Source organism: Leopardus geoffroyi, chromosome B4 (genome assembly GCF_018350155.1).
Source record: "Leopardus geoffroyi isolate Oge1 chromosome B4, O.geoffroyi_Oge1_pat1.0, whole genome shotgun sequence".
NCBI classification, from domain to species: domain Eukaryota; kingdom Metazoa; phylum Chordata; class Mammalia; order Carnivora; family Felidae; genus Leopardus; species Leopardus geoffroyi.
In genome coordinates, this window is record NC_059341.1 from 126,816,666 (window position 1) to 126,839,681 (window position 23,016).

Below are 23,016 nucleotides of genomic sequence, written 5' to 3' on the forward strand. Positions count from 1 at the left end.
TGTGAGTGCCTCCAGGAGCCTTGCTGGCTGGAAATTCTGCCTTATGGCATGAATCTCATTTCGTTTGCGGCATTTTTGCCTGTTAAAAAGAAAAGGCATTTGGCAGAGTAAAGTTTCTTTCAACTGTGGCTATTTCCTTGTACCTAAAATGTGCTCTCCTGTGCTCGTCACCCAGGTGGTTCCTTCTCCTCCTTCAGATACCAAGACGCAAGTCACACCCCACATTTGGTGCTGCTGTAACATCCTGGACTTGCCCTTACATTTTATTTGCTGATAATTTGACTCTGATCTTAAAAGAGCAGAGACGGGGTGCCTGGGTGACTCAGTCAGTTAAACATTCAACTTCAGCTCAGGTCATGATCTTGCAGTTCATAAGTTCGAGCCCCGCATCGGGCTCTGTGCTGACAGCTCAGAGCCTGGAGCCTGCTTCCGATTCTGTGTCTCCCTGTCTCTCTGCCCCTTCCCTACTCCTCTCTGCCAAAAATAGAGAAATATTAAAAAAAAATTTGTTTTTAAAGAGCAGAGACAATGTCTGTCTGGTCTCACCCTTTAGCCCCTGGCCTAGGACTGGAACCTAGCAGATGATCGGTATTTGATGAATGAGTAAGTGAGCAACCAGCACTTCTGGCGAATTAGGCTTGACAGCCATCAAATAGGAGGGGCCTGGCTGTGACACACACACCCCTTTTTGGGAGAGAGAGGCTGGGCTTTGAGACCCTGGGCACAGAGTCACTAGGGGTCTAGAAAGGGGCCTGCAGGGGTGGAAGGCACCTCTTTGGTGACCAAGCTGGAGAGTCTGCACTGGCTCCGGCATCGACCAGTTCTTGTCCAAGCACCGTCAGTAGCCACCATGTGCTGAGCACAGAGTGAAGTCCAGTCTCCATTCGTTGGCTGCAGGGCCTGGTGCAAGTGATTCAGACTCTCCAAAGTTTGATCTCCTTCTTTATGAAATCAGATGTAAAACTTCTTCATGGCACCCTTGGGAGGAATACAGTGAGAGAGTGCACAAAAACCTAGGCACGCACGATGCCTGGCTTAAGTACTTGGCCAATAAATGCTATTATTGTTGTGATGGTATTCTTTTTTAAGGTGTCTAGTTCTGAACACACTTAATTTTCAAACTGTGCTTGTGGTATGAGTTATGATTCTCATGTTTTAGGTAAAGGACCCCCGGGCCTTTAGTGGAGTAGCTGCCCAGGGTTCCAACCAGAGTTGAGGGCAAAGCTGGGACTCGCACCCAGGCCTGCCTTGCCCTCAAAGCCAGGTCTCTTTGCATTCGCTGGTACCAGAAATGGGCCATCGCAGAGCTTCACTGGGGAGAGACATCTGACACAGTAGAGACAGGTGTGACCTGAGGCGGGGCGGGCACTGAGACGGAGTCCCAGAACAAGGGACTTTTGTGGCTCCAGCCAAGTGGACGGTGTGCGTTCTCCCTTGGGCCGCGGCTTTTGTCCTCCAAGACTTTTCGCGTGCTGCTTCCTCCCCTGGAACACCCCCTCCCTCAGCGTCCTCCTCTCAAAGTCTAACCTGTCCTTGTAAAGGCGAAGGGGACAGGCGACAAGCCAGGGTGACTGTGTGGCCCCCACTTGTTTTAAGTTCGGGGTATGTGTGTCCTTGGGTGTGAAAGAGAACATTGAAGGCAGACTGGAGGTAAATAAGATGAAAACAATAGTTCTCTGTGTTGAGAGGGGCTTAGATTTCCAGAGATTTCTATTTTCTGTCTATTTTCCCAAAGTCAAAAAATGGACATGGATTACTTTTGCGAACAGAAAACAAAGTTATTTTAAAAACCCTGACTGTCTCTTCAGGGCGCAGCTCAAATGCCACCTCCTGTTTGGAGCTGTGATGTCGCCCAGTGTGTGTTTGCCTGGCGGGGTCTCCATCCACGCATTTGTCTTTGTCCCTGGAAGTCTTTCCGAGCAGAAGCGAGCAGAAGCGCGGCCTCCCTGGCCTGCTTCCCACAGCAGCCACGGCTGAGCAGAAGTGCTCCGGGGGCTCCTGGCCGCCAGAGCAGCCGAGGGCGGTCCTTGCCACGCAGCCCTGAAAATGAGATTTGGGAGCTCTTAGCCTGTGTTGAGTTCATTCCACTAATTCCGCCGGCAGCCTTTCAAGGCAGGCGTGCTTATTATCCTCAGTTTAAGCAACTGTCTTGAAGCTTAAACAGAGTTATTACGTTGTCAGAAGAGCCCCTCTCCAGCTCCCTGCACCACGCCCAACCCACGTTGTAGCCATCTTCCTCCTGGGAGGGGGTCATGAGCTTCTGGGTCCCTGTCTCGGTCTGTTCCTCACCTTCTCCACCTTCTTTTCCCCTGACTTGGTCCCCCCTTCCTTGCCATCTGGTTCCCATCTCTGGCACACTGAGACTTAGCTCACTTATCACTGCTTCTTCCAGTAAGCCTTCTGCGATGGGCTCTGCTGTTTCACCCAGTCTGTGTCAGCAGGCTCCTCCTTGCCTACCCGTGTCATAGCGTTTATCACTTCTCACTGAACTTGGCCTTTCTCTCCGTTGTTTGTCTTTCTCGCTCTCCAACCAGACAGAAGGACAGGAGTTTAATTTCTTTATCCTCGGTGTCTAGCTGGCATAAATTAGCTATTCAGTGAATATTTTTTGAATTAATTAATATAATCCTTTCACTGGCCCTATAAAATGACCATTTACAAATGAAGGAACATGAAGCTCAAAGGTTGAGGGGTTTGCTCAGTCATGGCCAGTAAGTTTTGGCATTGATTCTAGAACACAGGTCTTTTGATATCTAGTCCAGCTTGGCTGAAATGCTAAAATGTAAAGAAGCAGGGGGTGGGGGAGATAGTCTGCCAGTTCTAGTGGGAATGGAAATGTTAATCATGTTCCAGCATACGCCAGGAGGTATATTTAGGTCATTTATGTACTTTTCCTTGTTTGAGAAGAAAATCAATCATGTGTTTCTTAACATAGTCTTTTATTTATTTTGGATTATTTGCTTAGTATCATTTCTAGGAGTTGGGTTGTGAGGTCAAGTGACTGGACATTTTAGATGGCTGTCACTATTAAGGCCAGTTTGCTTGCCAGAACTTTGTACCAGTTAACACTACCTTCAGAAAAATATGTGACTGTCAGTTTTACCATTTACACCCCAGCATTATGGATTATCATTATTTATAACTCTCAGTGTTACTCTCAGAGATGTAAAATTGTGCCTCCTTATTATTTCTTATTTGTTTCTTTGTGAACAACTGAGGTTAGTATTTTTTGTGTGTGTCTATATTGTTGTGAGACCCACGTGTTCATGCTCCTTATTGTGCTTTTTATTTCTTTTAAGATTGTTGAAGACATTTGTGGAAGGCAGACTCAACTGTTAAGTGCCAGGTGGGAGGCACTAGCAAGAGGAAACACAAAAATTACTAAGATATCATCCCTTTCTTAAGTAGGAGTTTCTTAAGTAGGATACTGAAGTTGGAGAGATGGATGTGGCTGTGTACAGAAATAATGATCCAGGTGGCTAAACTGTCCACAACCAAGAGACAAGTTATAATCGGTTGTAGAGAAGAGTTAGGATCAATGATGCCTGACTTGGAGAGTATCAGGGAAGGCTTCAAGGCAGTGGTGTCGTTTATTCTAGTTGGAAAGGATGAGAAGCATTTAGAAGGAGCTCTAGGTTGACAAAGCACCGTGAGCAGGTGTCGAGCCCATGATGGACTGGGACACTTTGTCCCTGAGAACATTTCGTGTGAGTGTTTGTATTGGTTAGGATGGTTTTGGTGGTAGGGAAGAGAATACCCAATGAAAAGAGGTTTTATTGACTAAGAAAATTTTATCATCTGACCAAACAAAGAGGCAGCTGTTTGGGGGGGGTCGGCTGATGAGGCACAACATGACATTTGGAACCCCCAGTCTTTCCACCTTTCCTGTCTGCTGCCTCAGTGTGGACTTCATCCCCAGGCTGCTCTTTTCCCAGTTGAAAGCTTGCTGCCTCACTCTCATGTCCGCTCAGCCATGTTCAAAACCAGCACAGGCCAGACTCTCTCACCTATTTGTTTGCTTGCTTGCTTTTGCATAAAACAATAGATACTTGTGTTTTCACAGTTTTGGGGGCGGAAGTTCAAAATCAAGCCCTTCCATCTCTTCTTATCAGGGGAAAAATATCTTTCCCAGAGGCCCCCAGAGAGCTTCTCCATAAGTCCTAAAGGCCAGCATCGTGTCACCCGTCCCCCATCATGTCACACCTACCCCATCAGTGGCTTGATGGTAGATAAAACTACTGTGTTAGATTTAAATTAATCAACATTCACCTCTCTAGGGTTTGAGAGGGAATCACCCTCCCTGGACACATGGTCCCCTCTAAATTGCAGTTCTGTTTAGTAAGGAAGAAGCTAAATATGTACACTTGTTGTATAAGCAACAGCAGTGTCTTATGGTGTTTATGAATACACATTTTAATTAGAATTATACCAGTCTTTATACATTTCCATCAAGAAAATGTTTTCTGAACTCCACTTTATTAAGCTAATTTATTTATTTATTTTAATATTTATTTTGAGAGAGTGGGAGAGCATGAGAGGGGGAGGGGCAAAAGAGAGGGAGATAGAGAACATGAAGCAGGCTCCACACTGTCAGTGCAGAGCCTGATGCAGGGCTCGAACCCACAACCCGTGAGATCATGACCTGAGCTGAAATCAAGAGTCAGATGGTCAACCAACTGAGCCAACCATGTGCCCCTAAGCTAATTTATTTTTTTTTAATGTTTTTCCCTATACCATATTTCATTTTTCTTCCACTTTCATTTTTGTTTTACTTAAAATATTTTTTGTGGATATACAGATTCTTTTCCATATAAGTTTTACACCACAGACTTATTTCTTTGACCATTTTACATGTTCTTAGTAAATTTTGTTGATTATATTTGTAGGTTTTGATGTTATTAATTTTCTCTTGAGATTGTTACTCATACCGGTCTTCTTGGGTCAAATTTTGTGGATCAAGAAATTTTATGTTGACTGTTTCTATTAATAATCTTTATTAGGAATTGGTTGAGGCTAATTACTATGTATTTCTCAGTTAATCCATGATGAAATTGTGAGTAGTTCTTCATAGACACAAAGATTGATCTGTTGTTCAGATTGCTGTGTTGTAGCAATCAGCAAACCAGGACCTCACAGTCCAAATCTTGCCTGGTGCCTGTTTTCATAGGGCTATAAATTAAGAATGGTTTTTACAGGTGAATATTTATAATCTGTTCAATGGTAGAGATGTGAACTTTGAATTCCAGTTAAGAAAAATGTTGCCTCTTCTCCCCAAACAGTTCCATTATCCTTATTAATAGACCTATGTCACAAAAACTGTACTCAATTACTATTATTACATTTTGAATATTGTCAATTAAAGTTTTGTGGACATTTGTTTTTTCTTTTGTTATATAAATACTATATAATAGTTTTGATTTTGCCTCTTGGCCCCCAGTCCCTAAAATATTTGCTCTCTGGCCCCTTACAGAAAAAGAATTGCCAATCTCTGCTCTGTTGTACTGCTATCCTAATTCTCCCGAACCCTTACACTCTTCTTCCCTTACCTGACACTGCTGTCTATTCCATGGGCGTTACCAGGAGCAAACGGTCAGTGAGGTCTAGAAGTTCTTAGGTCAGAATCTAGAGTCAGGTGTCCAGCTGCAGGTGGGAAAATAGCAAGTCGGGTGAACGCAGTCATGCTGCTCAGTGATAAAGAGAGACAGTTCCTCAACTCTTCACGGGTTAGTTACATCAGATCAAAATGCAAAGTGATGTAAAAGAGTTTTCTGTGTAAGTCAGTTTCCCCTTTTTTTCTCACTCGAGAAGAAGTCTAACATGTCGGAAAAGCCAAAGTACGGTTGCTTTCAAATCATCAATATTTGAGAGAACTTTGGGAGAGCTGAGAAGCCTTTTACTTTTCCTACTGAAGGTAGCTCCTTTTTCTTTCCTTTAACAGATGAGGAAAAAGAAAACAATAGAGCATCCAAGCCCCACTCCACTCCTGCTACTCTGCAATGGTAAGTTCATTTTCAGCAAGTTCTCTCTTGATGCGGTGCTCGTGTAACTTCAGCTTCCTGCTGATACAATAGGGTATTCCCGAAAAGTTTGACATCAGCATGAGAACTTGACATCCAGGAGCCTAACATGCAGTCAATTTAATTTGCAGCTCTGTGTAAACTACTCAACTTAGGTCCAGCCTGGAGATTGGGATTTTCGTATTTATTTTATTTGGGTGTAGATTTTGTTTTCCATCACCAAGACCCTGGCAAGGACTGGCTGCCATGTGGGTGTTGTTAACTGATTTAATGGAATCCATTGTTATAGTTAATAAGGATGCAACAAATTATAGAAATGGTGGTCTGTTCACCCCTATCAATGATCCCTTAATGAATTAATCCTTAATTGCAACTATACTACAATTATTTTAACATTAGTAATATTAACAAGCATTCTCTCCTTTAGTGGCTTTACTTTATTATTTGGAATTCCTGGACTTGGTGAAATATTTGATGGATGATGTTGTAAGTGGTTGCTTTCATGTTTGAGGTTTATAGGTACATTCTCCTCTAAGAGCTTTACTTAGAAGTTGTTTTGTAGCTTTGAGCACAAGAGCTGTCTACACCTGAGATTTATTCCTCAAAACTCCATGTCAGTTAGGGCTATGATTCCCCTGGCAGCACAGCCCAGCTAATCTGAGGGGATTAAGGAAGGAAGGGGAGGGAGGAAGGAGAAGTGGGGAGGTATAGGCACTAAGAGCTATTATGTGCCAGCCTCCTCCATGCCAGGCACTTCCTGTAGGTGCCCTGAATTCTCACAGTTCTCTGAAGTTGGTATCATTTATGCCCATTTCACAGATGAGGAAAATAAAGCTTAGACAGTTAAATCATTTGCCTGAATATACACAGGGCCACGAAGGGGCACAGGCTGGGTCTCTTTAACTGCAAAGCCCCTGCTTTGGAAGAAAGGATGGGGTGGAGAAGAGAGGACAAATGAGAAAAGAGAGCAGATGGGCTTTAAGGAGCAAATCACATTATATTCTCCTGACTAATCCATGCACAGGTGAGAGGAAGACTGCATCGGGAGAAAGCATTCAGGAGCGTAACTCAATCTTTTCTAACAAGAGTCTCCACAGTCAGCTTGCTTGGCTGCAAGGACAGCAAAGGTTATTTTCAAGAGCTTGATTTCCAGACTTTGGCTTGTTTCCATCATTTTTTCCCTGTCTTCTTTTTCTCATTGCATTTGCTGCTTTTCGTTTTCTTTAAAATTCTACTCTATTTCCCTGGTCAAACCTGTGCCTGCACCCTTCCTCCCCCAAATCATGGCCACACAAATTCCCATAATGCCAGGACATCTAATGAGGTATCAATATAAAGGACTTTGGGCATGAGAATTTCTAGAAATGCAAGGAATTGGCAGACACACTGACTTTAAAAACCTGAGCACGTTGCACATTTCAGAATAAAAAATTTGAGAGTGAGTAGAAGAAAATCACCTTGTTCATTCCTAATTTTCTGTGATTCTCTGATATCTGCCTGGCAACAGTGAGTCTGCGGACAGTGCAGCGTCTTAAATCAGACTGCCAGAAATTAACTCCCAGCTGGGTAGCCTTGGGTGCAGTCCTTAACCTCTCTGTGCCTCAGTCTCCTCGCCTGTAAAATGGGAATAGCAGTGGTATCAAACTCCTAGGGGTAGTCGTCAAGAGGAAACTGAGTCAGTACAAAGAAAGCGCTTGAAGCATCTGACGTAGAGCCAGCACTCAGCACACCCTCCCTTCTGAGTCCCCCAGGGCATCCTGGAGCAGGCCTTCCCTCCTTCCTGATGTATGCAGTCAGTTCACCCCTACTGTACCTAAGTCTGTACAGAATGTCCTTTTCTACATAAAGCGTCACAGAGATCATTCCAAAAGACATTTCATTTTCCAATTCACAAAGTCAGGCAGGGGATTTTTTTTTAAATAAATTTGCTTTCAAGACCAAATCAGATTCAAGAATTTATAAATTTTTGTTTTATTATTATCAAAAGACATCAAGTTGTTCAAAGAACATCAGATGGTCCTCCAATTCCCTTTATATGTATGAGATAGACTTTCAGTCACTAATTGAAGAAATGTTGGCTGTGCACCTACTATTGCTACACCCTGTTCTAGGCTCTGAGAGTGCAACGGTGAGTAATATAGACCAGGAATGATGAGGGGGAAAGTTTTGTGACATAAAAGTGTCATATTAATGATAAATAAATAAACAAGGAATGCATTAGATACTGACAAGTGCTGTGCCTAGAGTTAGAACTGGCTGACAGGGTAGTGTCTGAGAGGGTTTTTTAGGTTGAGTGGTGTGGGAAAGCTTCCTGCAGGAGGTGACATTTAAGTACACATTTGTATGACAAGAAGTCCACAACATGACAATGTGAAAATCAGGGGCAGGAAACATTCTAGGCACAGGGAACAGTTTCTTAAAAGGCTGTACTAGTGTAGGTTGGGCTTTCCCAGAGGCAGACTGAGCAGAGATGGGTGTGCAGGTGGTTTATTCGGGCATGCATCCAATATTGACACATGGGGGTGTGAAGGACACTGGGAGAGGCAGAGGGGGTGTCAGGCTGACAGGAGGCTGCAGTAGAGTCCTCAGCAATCCTGTGGGGAGTTCTGAGGCTGGGCTGGCCCTTCAGAGAGACCAGAGTCCAGGCATTGGGTCCAGGCCTTTATCCCCCACCTTGCCCATCATGGAATATCGGCTACCCCCTGAAGGGGGGTGAAGCTTTGGGCAAGGCAGTTCCCTTCACATTCTGCTGAGGACAACTCCTCAGGAAGGATTCAGCCTCAGCAAGCAGCCCCCCAGCAGAGGAGAAGGACACCTCGGTCCTCAGGGGTAACTTGGGCACATCCCACAGCATCCGCCGCTCCCTCCAGGGTGGGAGGCAGGCTGAGCTTGTTGGAGGAACTACAGAAGGTGGCCAGTGTGGGGCACAGTGAGTGAGAGGAGAAGGATACCGATGAGGTGGGAGAGGGAGGCAGGGGAGAGGGTCTGTAAACAGCAGGGAAGAAGAAGGAGGACATTTCTCTTAAGTAAAACAGTCACGCTTAAATTCATGGTGGAGGACGTGTGACCTCCTATATAAACTTCCACACGAGTAAAGTTTTTAGAACGTAGTTTCAGTGTAAATACTTTGTCTCTCAAAAGGAACATAGCCCCCCACGCCCCCCCCCAACCATTTTGCAAGGGAAATTGAGGTCAGTTACACCATGTTCCCCTTGTGCTGTGGTCGCCAGTGAGTTCAGATGTTTATGCACTTTTCCATCTCTTTTGTTTGAATGTCTTCTTTTTCCTTTGTTAGCTTTTTAGAAAAAGGCAAGATATGAATACATTCAATAAGCCCTTACTTTGTTTTTATTTTATTTTATTAATACAAGTGATAGGTTTCCTCACTTGAAAACTGAAACATCCTAGATAAGGCTATCGTCCGTTCTTTGTTGTTGTTCGGGGCTCATCCAGAGCGACCCTCTGGCCAGTGGGAAGTGTGTGTGTGTGTGTGTGTGTGTGTGTGTGTGTGTGTGTGTCTACAGTGTCTTGCCTATGCTTTTACAAGCATGTGTGTCAACAGAAGTTTCTGACTTGTGGATTTTTTAATTTTGGATTTTCTCCTTTCCAAGAGTAATGCAGACATATCACACTAAGGATGCTGTCCTACAACCTGCTGCACTGCGTTGACCCACAACTTGCCCTTTCCTCACTGGAATGTCCCGAAGCCATACCCATGTTAGTCCATAGAGCACAGACGCAAAATTTTAGCTGCTGTGCACGATTCCACATATGACAATGGCAGATCGATTTCACCACTTTCCTCCTGCTGGCCGTTTACGTCGTGTCCAAATCTCATCTCCGCCCTTACAGACAGGGCCGCAGAGAGCATCTTCATATGTCCCCTTGCACACCTGTTGGAGTGTTCTCTGTGTTGGCGTCGAGAAGGAGAGCTGGGTACCCGGAAAATATTAATGGGACTAATATTTGCCCCCTCAAATGGCTTTGCCATTTTGTATCTTCACCCACAGTATAAGATACTTAAAAAAAAAAGGAACCTAGCTCCACACCATGGCATCTCATTCTCTGAGACGTATGCATCCTTCGTGCTGTCCGCTCTCTGCAACGGCAGCGTGCAGGCCCTCAGGACCGAGGTATGTAGGCCCAGGAAAGGACATTGGTCTCCCGACAATGCCGAGCTCTCCTGGGACACTTGGTTTGTTTTGGGAATTGGGTTAGGGGCTATTTGCTCCTCCACCTGCTCCCTCCTCACCACGAGCACCCTCCCCATCTCCCCGGAGACCATCTCCACTCCAAGAACAAACAATACAGTGCCCAAGCAGCCTAAAATAATTGGGGCCACGTGATCTGGAGGCAGTTCCCAGCAGAAAACAGGCAAATATTGTCAAATGCCTTCTGCCAAACACTTTCCAGCATCCTCGGTCACGAGGGTTAGTAAAGCCCAAGCCGCTGGGGACGGGGAGCGCTGCTGGAATCCTGGCCACACAATAACCTCTATTCACGCAGAGGATTTTGGAATGGTAAGCGGCCTGTTCCACCATCCTGGCCTGCTTGCTGCCAGCCCATGTCCCCCTCCAGAGCCCTACCCTCTCACACACCTCCCTTGTCGCCTGTGTCACTTCTGGCTCCCTGTGCGCCAGTCAGGGCAGAGGCATCTCCCCTTTCAGCAGTTTATGGGGTGCAGGGGGAGGCCCTTCCCCAAAGGAAGAGGGTAGAAGACCAAATCATATCTTTCTTGGGGGGGTGTTTTTTTTCTTTCTTTCAAAAAAAAAATTAAAAGGAGGTCTTGGGTGATTGATGGCCTTTCAATCCTTCAAATTAATATAAAACAAAAGAAATTTCACATTTCTCTTTAAAATGTTCTTGGAGGCCGCAGGTAGAAAGCTGGACTGGGTACTGTTCCAAAGAAGTTTGTTGAACTTTCGGACCAGGTCACAGCTCCTAGACCAGAGTCACAGAGTAACCAGTACCCGATGTTCGGTACCCATCTCTGACTTGATCCTTTATTCAACAGTGACAGAACATTATTCGCTTCCATAATATTAGTTAGGCCATCTTGTTCCAGAAAGGGAGGCTGAACATTTTTAGCACTGAAAACAGCCGGAGATGTCCGATAATGCCTGTAGGTGTGACCAATGCCCTGCTACAAACCCTCTACTGCAGAGGCAGAAAGGTAACTAAGCAGGACAGTGTGAAGGGCATGTCTCAGACAAGGAGATGCTAGGGTGTGGAGCTATGATCCTTTTTTTTTTTTTTTTTTTTTTTTTTAAGTATCTTGTGCTGTGGTTAAGGTGTAATTCTAAGGTCTAATGGTAAAGCCGCTTGAGTGGGCAATTTTGTAGTCCCACTAACATTTCACTGTGAACACCCAGAACTTCTTGACACCAATATGGAGAACACTCCCACAGGTGTGCAAGAGGGGCTTATGAAGATGTTCTTTGCTGCCTTGTTTGTAATGGTGAAGTAGAACTGAGTAGAGACGGGGAAAAGATGGAAAGAGAATGTTGAGGGGGATGGTTTATGATAAAGAATGGTACCCAAATCACCTCGGCTGTCATTGGTGGCCACCAGAGCTCTGGGCTGCCTACCCCTGGCCCAGCCCTGACAGAAAGAAGCATTGGCAACAGTTGAACTTGTGACACTGTGCTATTATATAGTGCCTAGTTTTTGTCAAAAAAAAAAGCAGGGGGGGGGGGGGGCGACTTTAACCAAACACTAAGCATAGGGATTCTTGAACCTGGCTAATTCCAGGCCTTTCTGGAATACCAACCCAGTATCTCGTGGGCCAAACACAGGATATGGATTAGAGGACTCCAGGTTCTGGTCTGATTCCATCATCCCAGTGGCAGCACTAAATCCCCGATTCAGCCCATCACTCTGCATCAGCCAAACCTACAGGTTAAGCAGATGCCAGTGGCAAACCAGGCTTGTGCCTGGCTGGAGACTTCACCAGCCAAGCTCTTCTGCTGCTCATGAAAACCCTGTCGAGTTGGCAGGACTGTTACCCCTATTTAAAGAAGAAGAAACCAAGGCAGGCAACTGAACACAACAGAGGGTCACAAGTCTCACTCCACGCGAGGGGGGGATTGCCTGATTCCCAAGAAGGCCCTCAAAGGGGAGGGAGAGCCAGCCGAGGCCCTGGGAGAAATACCAGATCCATCTGAACACGTGTTTCTGGTTGGTTTGTCTACCTGGCAGCGAGTCGTAGGCTTAAGTGCTGTTTAAAGAAAAATGGATCGGTTTTGTTTCGTTGCTTGTTTTGGCTTTTTATAGATTCAGCCTCAGACCTAGCCAGAGCCAATGCCCACCATTTTGTTCGTGTTTCTTGTCCAGTGAAGTCCTCTCCTTGGTTCCCATTTTCTTCTGATCAATTGTCAGCTTCCTAAAGGCAATGGCAGGGATTGCGTGTTGTTGCTCACTGCTGTATTCTACAGTGCCTGGCACACAGTAGGTGCTCAGTAAATGTGTGCCGGCTCACTGACCAAAGGAATGTCAGTCCATAGCACACAGTGAGAGCTTTAGGAGCCTCGTACCTGAGTTCATACTCCAAACCTGGCTTTTCCCAGGAGAGTGGCTTTGGGCAGTCACTTTGCCTGGCCCTCCCTTTCTTCTTCCATGTCATGGAGATGATGTTACCCATCTTGTGTGAGTAGTGATGGCAAATGTGAATATCCCTGGCACAGAAAATATAAAGCAAATATGTTCATATTAATTGGGGGTTTTTCCTTAATCACCCAGGTCTTAAGGTTAAAAAAAAAGTGCTTTTCTGATCTGTGCAAACATCTGTGCAAAAATCCGCTTTCCTTCCTTCCCACCTCCTTCTCTCTTCCTTCTGCAGGGTTGACTGACTGTGTTCAGGGCATAGTAGTAGGAACTGTGCTAACATAAATAGGGATGCTGTTTGGTCCCTGCCTTCAAAGGACTCTCAGTCTAAGATGTAAAGTGTTACCAGAATATTCCACAGTAACCTAGAATAATACTGACGGGTGCCCCTTATCCAGCGTCCCCCTCTGCTACCTAGAGGGCTGTGGGTTGTGCGTGGATTCTTGTTGATCCCCTCAGCGGCCTTGGGAGATGGGTATTAGTATCCTTTGCATCATGTTACTGATGAAAGAGGCAAGGATCTGAGGGTTCAAGCAACACACCCGAGCCTGTGGTGCCTTGCAAGTGGTGTGGGCAGGATTTAACCTCAGCGTCCCCTGCCTCTGAACCCTGTGCTGCTTCTCAGTGAGGGCAGTTGGAGCCGCAGACAGATATGAAGGGCTGTGGAAACTCCCAGGAAGTGATGAGAGCTTTGGGGGCAGAGGCTGTGCTTCCTGTCAAGACTTTCTCCTCCACAGATGCAACTCCGTGCCTGGCGGGTGCCCATTGCAACACTCTGCATGTTATCGGGTGAATGAATCCATGAATCTGGCAAGGATGAGGAACGAACTAAGAGGCCATGAGCAGATGGGGCTGGGTGGGAATTAAACATAGTGTCAGGGAGAGAAATTTGAGCTGAGCCTAGAGGGGCTCACCTATCGTGGTGGAATGCCCTGGAACATATGGGGCGGGGAGCATGTGCAAGATCAACAGTCCTTTGGCTGGGGAGAAGTGTATGTGCAGAGCAGTGGGTTGAGAGAAGCCTGGAGAAGTAGTCAGGGGTCATATGGTGGGGGCCTTACATGCCAAAGGAGGGAATTAGAACTTCTCCACAGAGGCAGAGGGGAGTAACTGATGGGTTTAGATTACTGTCTGGCCTCTGCTTAGCAAGTTTGTTTTCACGTATTTTTCAGTCTCTGGGTCAACCTGAGTAATAAATTACTATGTCCTGCAAGGCTTTTAAAAGTCCTGCTGTCTGATCTTCTGGTAAAATAGAAGAGAAAGTTTCTGTTGTAGACATGTCCGCAAAGACCCGGGTAGTGGAGACTCTGAACTGAAATCTCACACGTACAGAGAAGAGAACAGGTTTCAAAGGAGAGCAGCAGGAACAATTATGCTGGGTGCTGAAACATTTGGTCTTCATTGTCAAGTGCTGATACGGAGCTTCCTCCCCTGCCCTGGGTTGCTGCGGCCAAAGCCTCATGAGGAGATCTTTTTCAAAATGTATACCGCAGATAATGACTCCTGTTGGCTAGTAGACTGAGTTCATTATCTCCCCATAATAGGATAGGTTCAATTCAAATATGATCAAGTTATTAAATAGAAGATCAGAAAAGTGGAAGAAGTGGGGAATTTTTTGGTGATCATTAAAAATATCCAGGTATAATGGAGTATTGTTCACCATGTCAGACTAATGATGTCCTCTACAAGTGAGGAGAAGGGGAAATTTCATCAGATATGAAGAGAAATAATTAACTGCCTTTCTTTCTGCCATGCCTTGGTCAGCGAAGCAGACATTCCAATTAGCAACTCCAGTACACGCACGGACCCTCTGGATTTTGTAAGGAGGTTTGGGGAAAGGTATCATGACGCTCTTTCTGTGGAAACTCATCAAGCATCAAAGTTGCCCTTAATGCCAGTTACATCTATTCATTTGTAGAGCTTATTAAAATGCTTCATAGTCATAAACCACCTAGATACCTTGAGGCGAAGAAGCTCTGGGAAGAGGAACAAAATGTGGGTAGCATTGTAGTTATTTAGAAGGCTCTGGCCTTTGGCAGGTAACTGCTTAATTAATTCAGCCTGTGTGAACTGTGACTTACACTCCTCTGGATTCAGATAGTTTGTTGCTGCTATGGGTTCATTTAATGGGATGTATTTTAACCCTGGTCTTCTATTTTAATGCTGATCCCTTGGCCGTACTTAGTGAGCGAGCAAGCCACAAGAATATCAAGTATAAACTCAGGCACAGGGGGTGGGGGGCTTAAGCAAAATAGCTAATGGTAAGGGGGAGCCAGGAACCCACCCGGGAGACTGTGCTCTCTGACACCACATTATCACCGCCCTCCATTACTCCCTTGCAGTTCTGAACCATGAGGAATGGCGCCTCCGGTCATCCTTCAGTCCAGTGAGGAACCTGAGAGTTTGCCTTGGTTGGTGCCATCCATCTCACATCTGGCAGCATTAGAACCACACGCACTAAGTGTTATCCCTGCCCCCACGGCCACCCCTCCAATTTACACCCCATCACTTTTTGCCTGAAGTCTTGTAGTAGCCCCTAACTGGTCTCGTTTGTTCATTCATTTGTTCAACAGATACGAGTTAGTCGCCATGTGCCAGGCCTCACTAGTCAGCCTTGTCCTCCTACAGTAGAGGTGCCAGGATGACCTGCCAAAGAGTGAATCTGATCATGCTGCAACCATGCCTAAGAAAACTTAACTGGGCCCCTAGGGGTGGGTGCCTGAGTGGCTCAGTCGGTTAAGTGTCCCACTCTTGGTTTCGGTGCAGGTCGTGGTCTCATGGTTCATGGGTTCAAGCCCCATGCTGACAGTGAGGAGCCTGCTTGGGATTCTCTCTCTCCCTCTCTCTCTGCCCTTCCCCCACTCTCTGTCTCTGTCTCTCAAAATACAGAAATAAACTCAAAAAAAAAAAAAAAAAGAAAAATGGCCCTCTATCATTTTAAAGGGTCATATGCCTTTTGTAAGATGAACTCTGAATGGCTTGAAATGCATGTATATTGAATGTACCTATGGATTTTTCTGGCCAAAGTTAATTTTAGGAAATGATTAGCAAGGATAAGCAAAAAGGGATACTTTCTCCTCCCCACAGCTTGTCCTGCACAAAGTTGCAGCCATCCAAGGTGTGTGTGTGTATGTGTTAGACTGGAAAATGTTCTACCATAGTCTACAGAGTTGAAATCAAAGCTTTGAAAAGAAATTGCTTTTTTTTTTTTAAAGTTTATTTATTCATTTATTGGAGCAGGGAGGGGCGGAGAAAGGAAGACAGAGAATCCCAAGCAGGCTCCACACTGTCAGCGTGGAGCCCAGTGTGGGGCTTGAACCCACGAACTGTGAGATCATGACCTGAGCGGAAGTCAGGAGTCGGATGCTTAACCGACTGAGCCACCCAGGTGCCCCTGAGAGGAAATTGCTTAATGGGACTCTCAGTAGTCTAAGATGAAACCGAGGAAACTTGGATGTTTTTTGTTTTTATTGTTATATTCGTTTACAATCAATCTGTTGTTGGCTAATAGAACATAGTAAGCTTTAAATTCATATTAGTGACTGTTGTTATTGATGACATTATTATTATTTCTACAGCATCCCAGAAACACTCTGGTCTTCCTGCCTCTGAGTCTTTATTTTTTCAGTTCACTAAGTACTGCTCCATCGCCTCCCATAAATGACATTTCTGCAGTAATTCTTGAACTCCAAGGGTTGCCAAACTTCTATTCCAGGCCATATTCTCTTGGGGGCATTGGAAGATTCTCCATACCCCCTCCCCCTTTGTTTTTTTTAAAGGCTCCTTTGCAAGCCCTTTCTGCACTCAGACCATTGTCTCCATCATCCAAAGCACATTGTCTCTCACCCTTGCTGTTCTCCTTTGCCTAGAATCCCCTCCATCTACCACAGCAGGACACTGTAGTGGGTTAGAGGAAGACTCTCCCACTTACTGCCTGCGCGACCATGGGCACATGAGTTCCACTCTCTGAGCCATATAAACCTACCACATAAGGTAGGCTTTATACCCATGTATCCAGTTTTCTCATTGGACACATGGGTATAAAACCTACCTTATATGGTTATTGTGAGGATGGAAAGAGATACCAGATACCCAGTGCCTGGCACCTGGGAAAAGGGCAACTGATGCTAGCTGTCACAAAATTCAAATCCCAGTTCACCCATGAAACCTTAATTACCTCTTCTCATCTACACAGGAATCTCTCTGTTCTCCCACCTTTGACTGCTCTTATAGTAGTTAATTTTTCATATTTTGATGCATTATTCTTCCCAGATAGACTGCAAAGTGAACCAGGGCATAGGTCTCATGCCTTATGTCAACACAAGAGGCTACAGGAGCCAGACAAGGAACAGAAAATAGATTGGTGTCAGAAAAGTAGGGAGGAGTGAGGACTCTGGCCAACTCGAGGGCACACCTACCTCTGGCCAATTATTGTCATGTGGGAATATGGGCCCAGCATTGCCAGATCTCAGCCTTTTCACAAGAAGCCAGATTCTTAGGGGAAATGTCCTGAATTTTAAAAGCCAGGCCAACAATATTGAGGCCAAGCAAAGCATGTCTGTGAGACCCCAGTTTGTGAAAGCTGCCGTATTTGGATGGTCCATACCAGTTTGTATGTAAACTGGTCATGTGGACCTCTGAACTCACTTTTACAGAGAAACAGTGCTGTGAATGGCAGTTAGGGGTCCAGGCTAAGCTAGAAGGCTGATTCCCATTCATACCAGACCTGAAGCTTAGGACAGTCCCAAGAAATCTCATCTCTATGTGAAAGCATTTTCCCACGGGGAGCCACATCTAGTGTTTGTTCTAATTTCCGATGTCAGGGACATGTATACTAGAATGTAAGCCCTTTCAGGCCAGGGCCTTTGTTTTGCTCTCTGCTGTTTCCTTAGTGTCGAGAGCAGTGCCTGGAACTCAATAAATATTTGTTGAATTTTAAAGATTACCTGTATCTCTATCCATCTGCCCACCATTTAATCTATTCCCTACATGCAAACAAGGACTATCTTGCTCACCAAGTGCTCCCCAGCACTTGGCAGGTGGTAGGAGATCAATAAGTATTTGTTGAATGAATATATAACTGCAACGATCCATCCACCAGACACTTAATTGAGCACCTGCTGTGTGCCAAGGAATATGTTGGCCTTCAAGGATGCAGGAGTGACTCAGACACCATGCCAACCTCAAGGAATTAGGTCACCCAGAAAGGATTGCATAAACGGTTTCCCGGAACACTTCTAAAAATGATCAGGAGTTACTCAGTGCTCCCCTTCCCAGAAGAAGGGGGACTAGGTGAGGTGATGAGACCACTCAGCACCAGGCTTCTTCATTTATCTGGGCGTGTCTAGGGTTATATTCATTGGTAGGGTTTGGATGTGAAATGATTGAATTGATTTTCTTTCAACCACATGCTGGAATGAGCACAGTGAGCACTGCCCTTTCAAGTGGCCACCTCAGGAGGCCGTGTCCTCATTCTGCTTCACAGTCACGGCAGGACTGGACCACTTCTTTGGCAAGTGCCCCTGAGAAGTTAGAAGCCATCTGAGGATATTTATTTCACTGCTCTAGAATCTTGCCTTATTTTTGTCTCTGCCCCCACTCCCCACCCCACAACAAATGTTTGAGATGAAAAGGCTATTCCAGTCACTTTATTCCTCAAACTTGGTTCCAAATGACTTTGGGTCGTTTCCAAAAATCCAGTTTGTGATCCAAAGAGAAATATCTTCTGTTCGTGAGTTAATTGAACAGTGTGTGCCCCAGGCTCTGAAAGCAGCAGGCCCAAAGAGACGTCCCCAAGTTGTCATGTGCCCTGGCCGTTCTGCTGGAAGAAGTGTTCTTAAACCTTTCAATGTGTCTATGAAAAAGGGGGCAGGATTCTTTTTGATGCCTACACTCTGGTGTTTAGGTGAAAGAGGGGAAAATAGGATAAACTGTATCTAGTTTATTTTTATATCCCAAGATCTAGCACCCATTCAGGACATATGGGCACCCAAAGATGTTTTAAGGAGAGGGTACGTGTATGATGGTGAGGTCCAACACCTACTAAGTGTTTATCGTGTGCCAGGCACCATGCCTGCACATGTCACACGTTCGACTGTCACAACAGCTTATGAGGCGATCACAGCCAGCACCTCCAAAAGGAAACCCTACCTAAGGGTAAATAACTTGCTCAAGGTCACCAAGCCAGCAAGTGACAATACTGGGGTTTGAATCCCCATGGAAAGTCCCTACCCTAAACCCTTAAACTAGGGTCATTACGAAGGTGATGGGTATAGAATCGTAATTCCAGCACAGCAGAGGCGATCCTGAAGAAACCAGAGGGTTCGGCTCCCGCTGTGATCCTAAAACCTTCCTTCAGTCAGTGGATTACTGGCTGTCCCACTGTCTGGTTTCTCCTTGGGCGTTTGTTTTCCCACGGCTATCCCACCGCACTGCTCTTGTTAGCAGAGACGCTCCGACACTGGGACACCTGTTAGAAATGGCTACACGAGTGAGTGTGTGGTTGGAAGCTCGGCTTACTGGGGCACCTACAGGATCCTGTATATCACTTTGGGAGTTTGGGGGAACCTGATCCACCCAGAATGTGGCCAGACCAATGGCAGCATGGAAGAGAGGGACTAGGAATTTGAGCTGAAAGTGATCCGAGGTCACACAGCCACGGGGGCTAGAAGTCCGATCCTGCCGACTTACCAACTTCACGCGTGACCATGTGGCTTTGTCCTCCTGGGCTTCAGTTTCCCCATCTGTAGGAAGACTTCTCTTCCAGTCCTCCTCTGGAGGAGAGCTAGAAAGACCATGCCCTTCTTGCTTGAGGCTTGCTCATTGGGCATTCATTCCACAGGCTGGAGGAGAACTATGAGATCGCGGAGGGGGTCTGCATCCCTCGCAGCGCCCTCTACATGCATTACCTGGACTTCTGCGAGAAGAATGACACCCAGCCTGTCAACGCGGCCAGCTTTGGAAAGGTGAGTCCAGCCTCCCCAGGCTTATTCCTATCCTTCCCCTCTTCCCAGTAATTTATGCACTGTTCTTAATCATTTTGAACATCTTAATTGCTTTTTTTTAAAGTTGCTTTGGTAACTTTAATACTTTGGTAACTTTGCTATAATACTTTGCTGTAAAAAGTTCAAAGGCTTATTAGCAAGGTAATACCAAGCCCAATACCAAAACAAAGTAATACCGAAGTATGAAAACTTCCACACGATTCAGACAGGTCATAGAGTAAAAAGGGAACACCTAACTGGACTTTCCTCAGTACTCAATTTGCAGGAAGTGACTTCTTTCCTTCCGAGGGACAAATATTAGACTCCCAAGTGTGTTCCATGTCTGACAGTGAGTCTGGGGCAAGCAAACTGCTTGCGTCTGTAATGTGAAAGCCTTGGAGAAGCTGGAAGATGGCCTTATATCATTAGCTTAGAGATCTGAGAATCCTCTGCTGGGAGTGGTCGTATTTGCAATATTACCGCAGGCTTGGCTGCTATCTGTCTCATGACAAAAACATTTTCCACACTTAGGACTCTGTCCACAAAAACTCATTGTCACTGATCATTCACATTTAACAGGCCAAGGAAAGCTGTTGGAGCACTCTTTCTTTTTTTTAATGTTTATTTTTGAGAGAGAGAGAGAGCAGGGGAGGGGCAGAGAGAGGGAGACATAGAATCTGAAGGAGGCTCCAGGCTCTGAGCTGTCAGCACAGAGCCCGATGCGGGGTTTGAACTCACAAACCGTGAGATCATGACCAAGCCAAAGTCGGACGCTTAACCAAGTGAGCCACCCAGGTGCCCCAGAGTACTTTTAAAGACTGATCATTTGTCTATTTGATAGATAAAAATATGGATTTTTACACCTGCAAAATACCCAATTTAATTTGAGACAATACATCCGAACTGTTTCTCCTTAGCTTCTTTTTCCTATGTATAGTTTTTTACTGCGTCCACTAACAAAAAGATAGGCAGGCTGATTTGGCACTACTGTTCCTCACCAGTTTTCTGAGTGCGGGCATAACATGGACTGAACGGCAAAAACAAGTCACTGTTTAAGTTTCGGGAATTCCCTTTTCCCAACAGATAAAATCATCAGCAGGAAAAAGAGAAAAGAGAGTAGTGTCAGGTCTGAGCCCACCCCCCTGGAGGGTTTAAAACTGAGTGGCTGGGAATTGGCTCCTCTCAATAAATGGGAAGATGCTCCGTGGTGACTTAGGGAAGGGCATATGTTTTTGTGATGCATTAACCCTGTTTTTCATACGTGATAATAATTTTTTTTAAGTCAGTGGAGACACCACCTTTGCTGTTTCTTCCGTTTGTGTCTTCAGTCCATCAGTGTTGGCTGAGGTGGGCTGCGTGGGCGGCACTGTGTTCTGGGGAAAACAAGAAGGGAATCCAGTATGGGTCCCGCTTGTGGAGAGGCTCGCGGTCTAGGGACGGAGTCGGTGAGCTCCTCAGCAGGTGGGAGACGGAAGAGCACACCCGGAATCCATGGGATCCTGGAGCTTTGTCACATGTCTGGGGTCCTGGGACATTCACTCGCATCCACACTTCCTCATGGCGGCCACAATGGAGAGTCCAGGATAGGGCCTCAGATGGAGGGACAGGTGGGGTGAACCAAGAGATCAAGAATCTAACTCTCCTGGACTAATCACTTAACCTCTCTGAGCCTCAGCCCTCTCTGCTGTGAACTGGGAATCAACCCCTCCCTTCCTCATGGGGATGCTTCAGGATTCAAGGGAGATGACTGTCAGTGGATGATGTGTGGTATATGTGTGTCCCTGTCCGGGGCAGGCAAGTCGCTTGGCTTGGTAATGCAAAAGCCTTGGAGAAACCAGGAAATGAATCTTCAGGTACTATTCCCTCAGTCATCTGATAGGTCAGGTACAGTGACACCTACACGTGCCATTGCAGTTGTTGTTAGGAATTTCCCCATGAGCTGTTTGTGCACAGATTCTGGGGTGGGGGAAAGACCATAAAAACACAAATCCTCGCCATATCTAGAAACTCCATTTTGCCCAAATAAGGACCTTTTCTTTCCTTTTTCTCACTTCTGTAACACTGTTGTCAGCTCAGGGTTTCCTTGACTTTGTGATCTAGGTAAAATCAATTTAACTCAGCCCCTCCTCTCCACTCCCTGGGTGTTAGCTTTCTCAGACCCACCTTGACCTGAGACTCTTTCTTCTGTCTACACCACCTCTCTCTACCTGTGCTGTTCAAGACGGTAGCTGTGAGCCACATGTGGTTGTTCAACTTAAACAGAATTATAAATTCACTTCCTCAGTCACATGAGCCATATTTCAGATGCTCACTGGCCACATGTCACTAGAGGCTGTCATATTGGACAGTGCACATAGAACATTTCCATCATCACAGAAAGTATTCTTGGACGGCCCTGTTCTGAACCACCATGAGCCAAGGATGAAACTCAGAGTCCTCTTTGATTTGCACAAGACAGCCCGCAGAAAGCATTTGTGACCCCAGTAGACTGAAGTTTGAAGGAGGGATTTACATCCCAGACAGCATCTAATGGAACAGACGTCCCCATTCCAGAATGCTCTCCCACCTCCATACCACACTGGAGGCTCCCTGGGCCTCCCCCTGCCAGTTCCCCACAGCCAGTCCCAGCCCCCTCTGCTCTGCCACCCCCCCTTTCCCCTTCTGCCACCTCCCACTGCTCAGCCCCCCTTCCTCCTCGGGACAACCTCCACCAGATCACCTCTGTTCTCTAATCCTTGGTCCTACTGACATCTATGTCCACAGGTCTTACTTTCAAAATATTGTTTCCAAATAATAACTTTTCTCTCTAAGAATTACAGTGCCAGCTGCTTCCAAAATAGTCATTAAAAAAAGACATCCAAACTCAGTCCAAAAGCAATGACATACTCTAATGGTATTAAAAGCACAAATGCAAAAGTGCTTTGCAGGTACCTTGCCGTTGATTTCAAATGCACTGGAAATTCGGGCTGTCCTTCCAGCCACAGAGGACAGAAGGAGCCCGCTAAGGGTTTCTACACTGAGCTTGTTGAACTGAAATCCCGGCCATGCTCGCCCTTCCTAAGGGCTCCCAGCTGCAGCTGCCATCTCCCTGGAGAGAAAGGGACTGGTTGTTCTGTGAAGCCTGGGGTGTAATTGTGGGCAGCCTTCCTTTGAGCAGATCCATCCAAACTTGCTGCTATTCATCTATGAACTTTTAACTCTGCGCAGGCAAGGTTCAATATTTCAGCTTCATTTTTAGAGAAAAATTTGGTGATAGTCTTCCACCACGCCGCCGCCCCCCGCCATCCCGGCAACCCCCCACTCTCCTCCCCAGCTTGCAAATGGGCTGAGGTGAAACAGCATCAGCGGTGAGGCTCTCCGCCCCCCCTCCCGTGTGGCCTGGTGGGGATACTGTCCTTGATAAAGCGAGTGGA

General features: G+C 45.9%; 1 protein-coding gene across 3 annotated transcripts in view; it reads left to right on the plus strand.

Annotated features, from left to right (window-relative positions):
* Window positions 1–23,016, plus strand: part of RFX4 (regulatory factor X4) — a 167,457-nt gene that overhangs the window by 42,280 nt on the left and 102,161 nt on the right. For all 3 annotated transcript variants that reach the window (XM_045465598.1, XM_045465597.1, XM_045465599.1), the window contains 2 exons: window positions 5,939–5,999; window positions 19,462–19,585. In XM_045465598.1, the coding sequence (XP_045321554.1) occupies window positions 5,939–5,999; window positions 19,462–19,585 (185 nt within the window). The remainder of the gene's footprint in view (window positions 1–5,938; window positions 6,000–19,461; window positions 19,586–23,016) is intronic.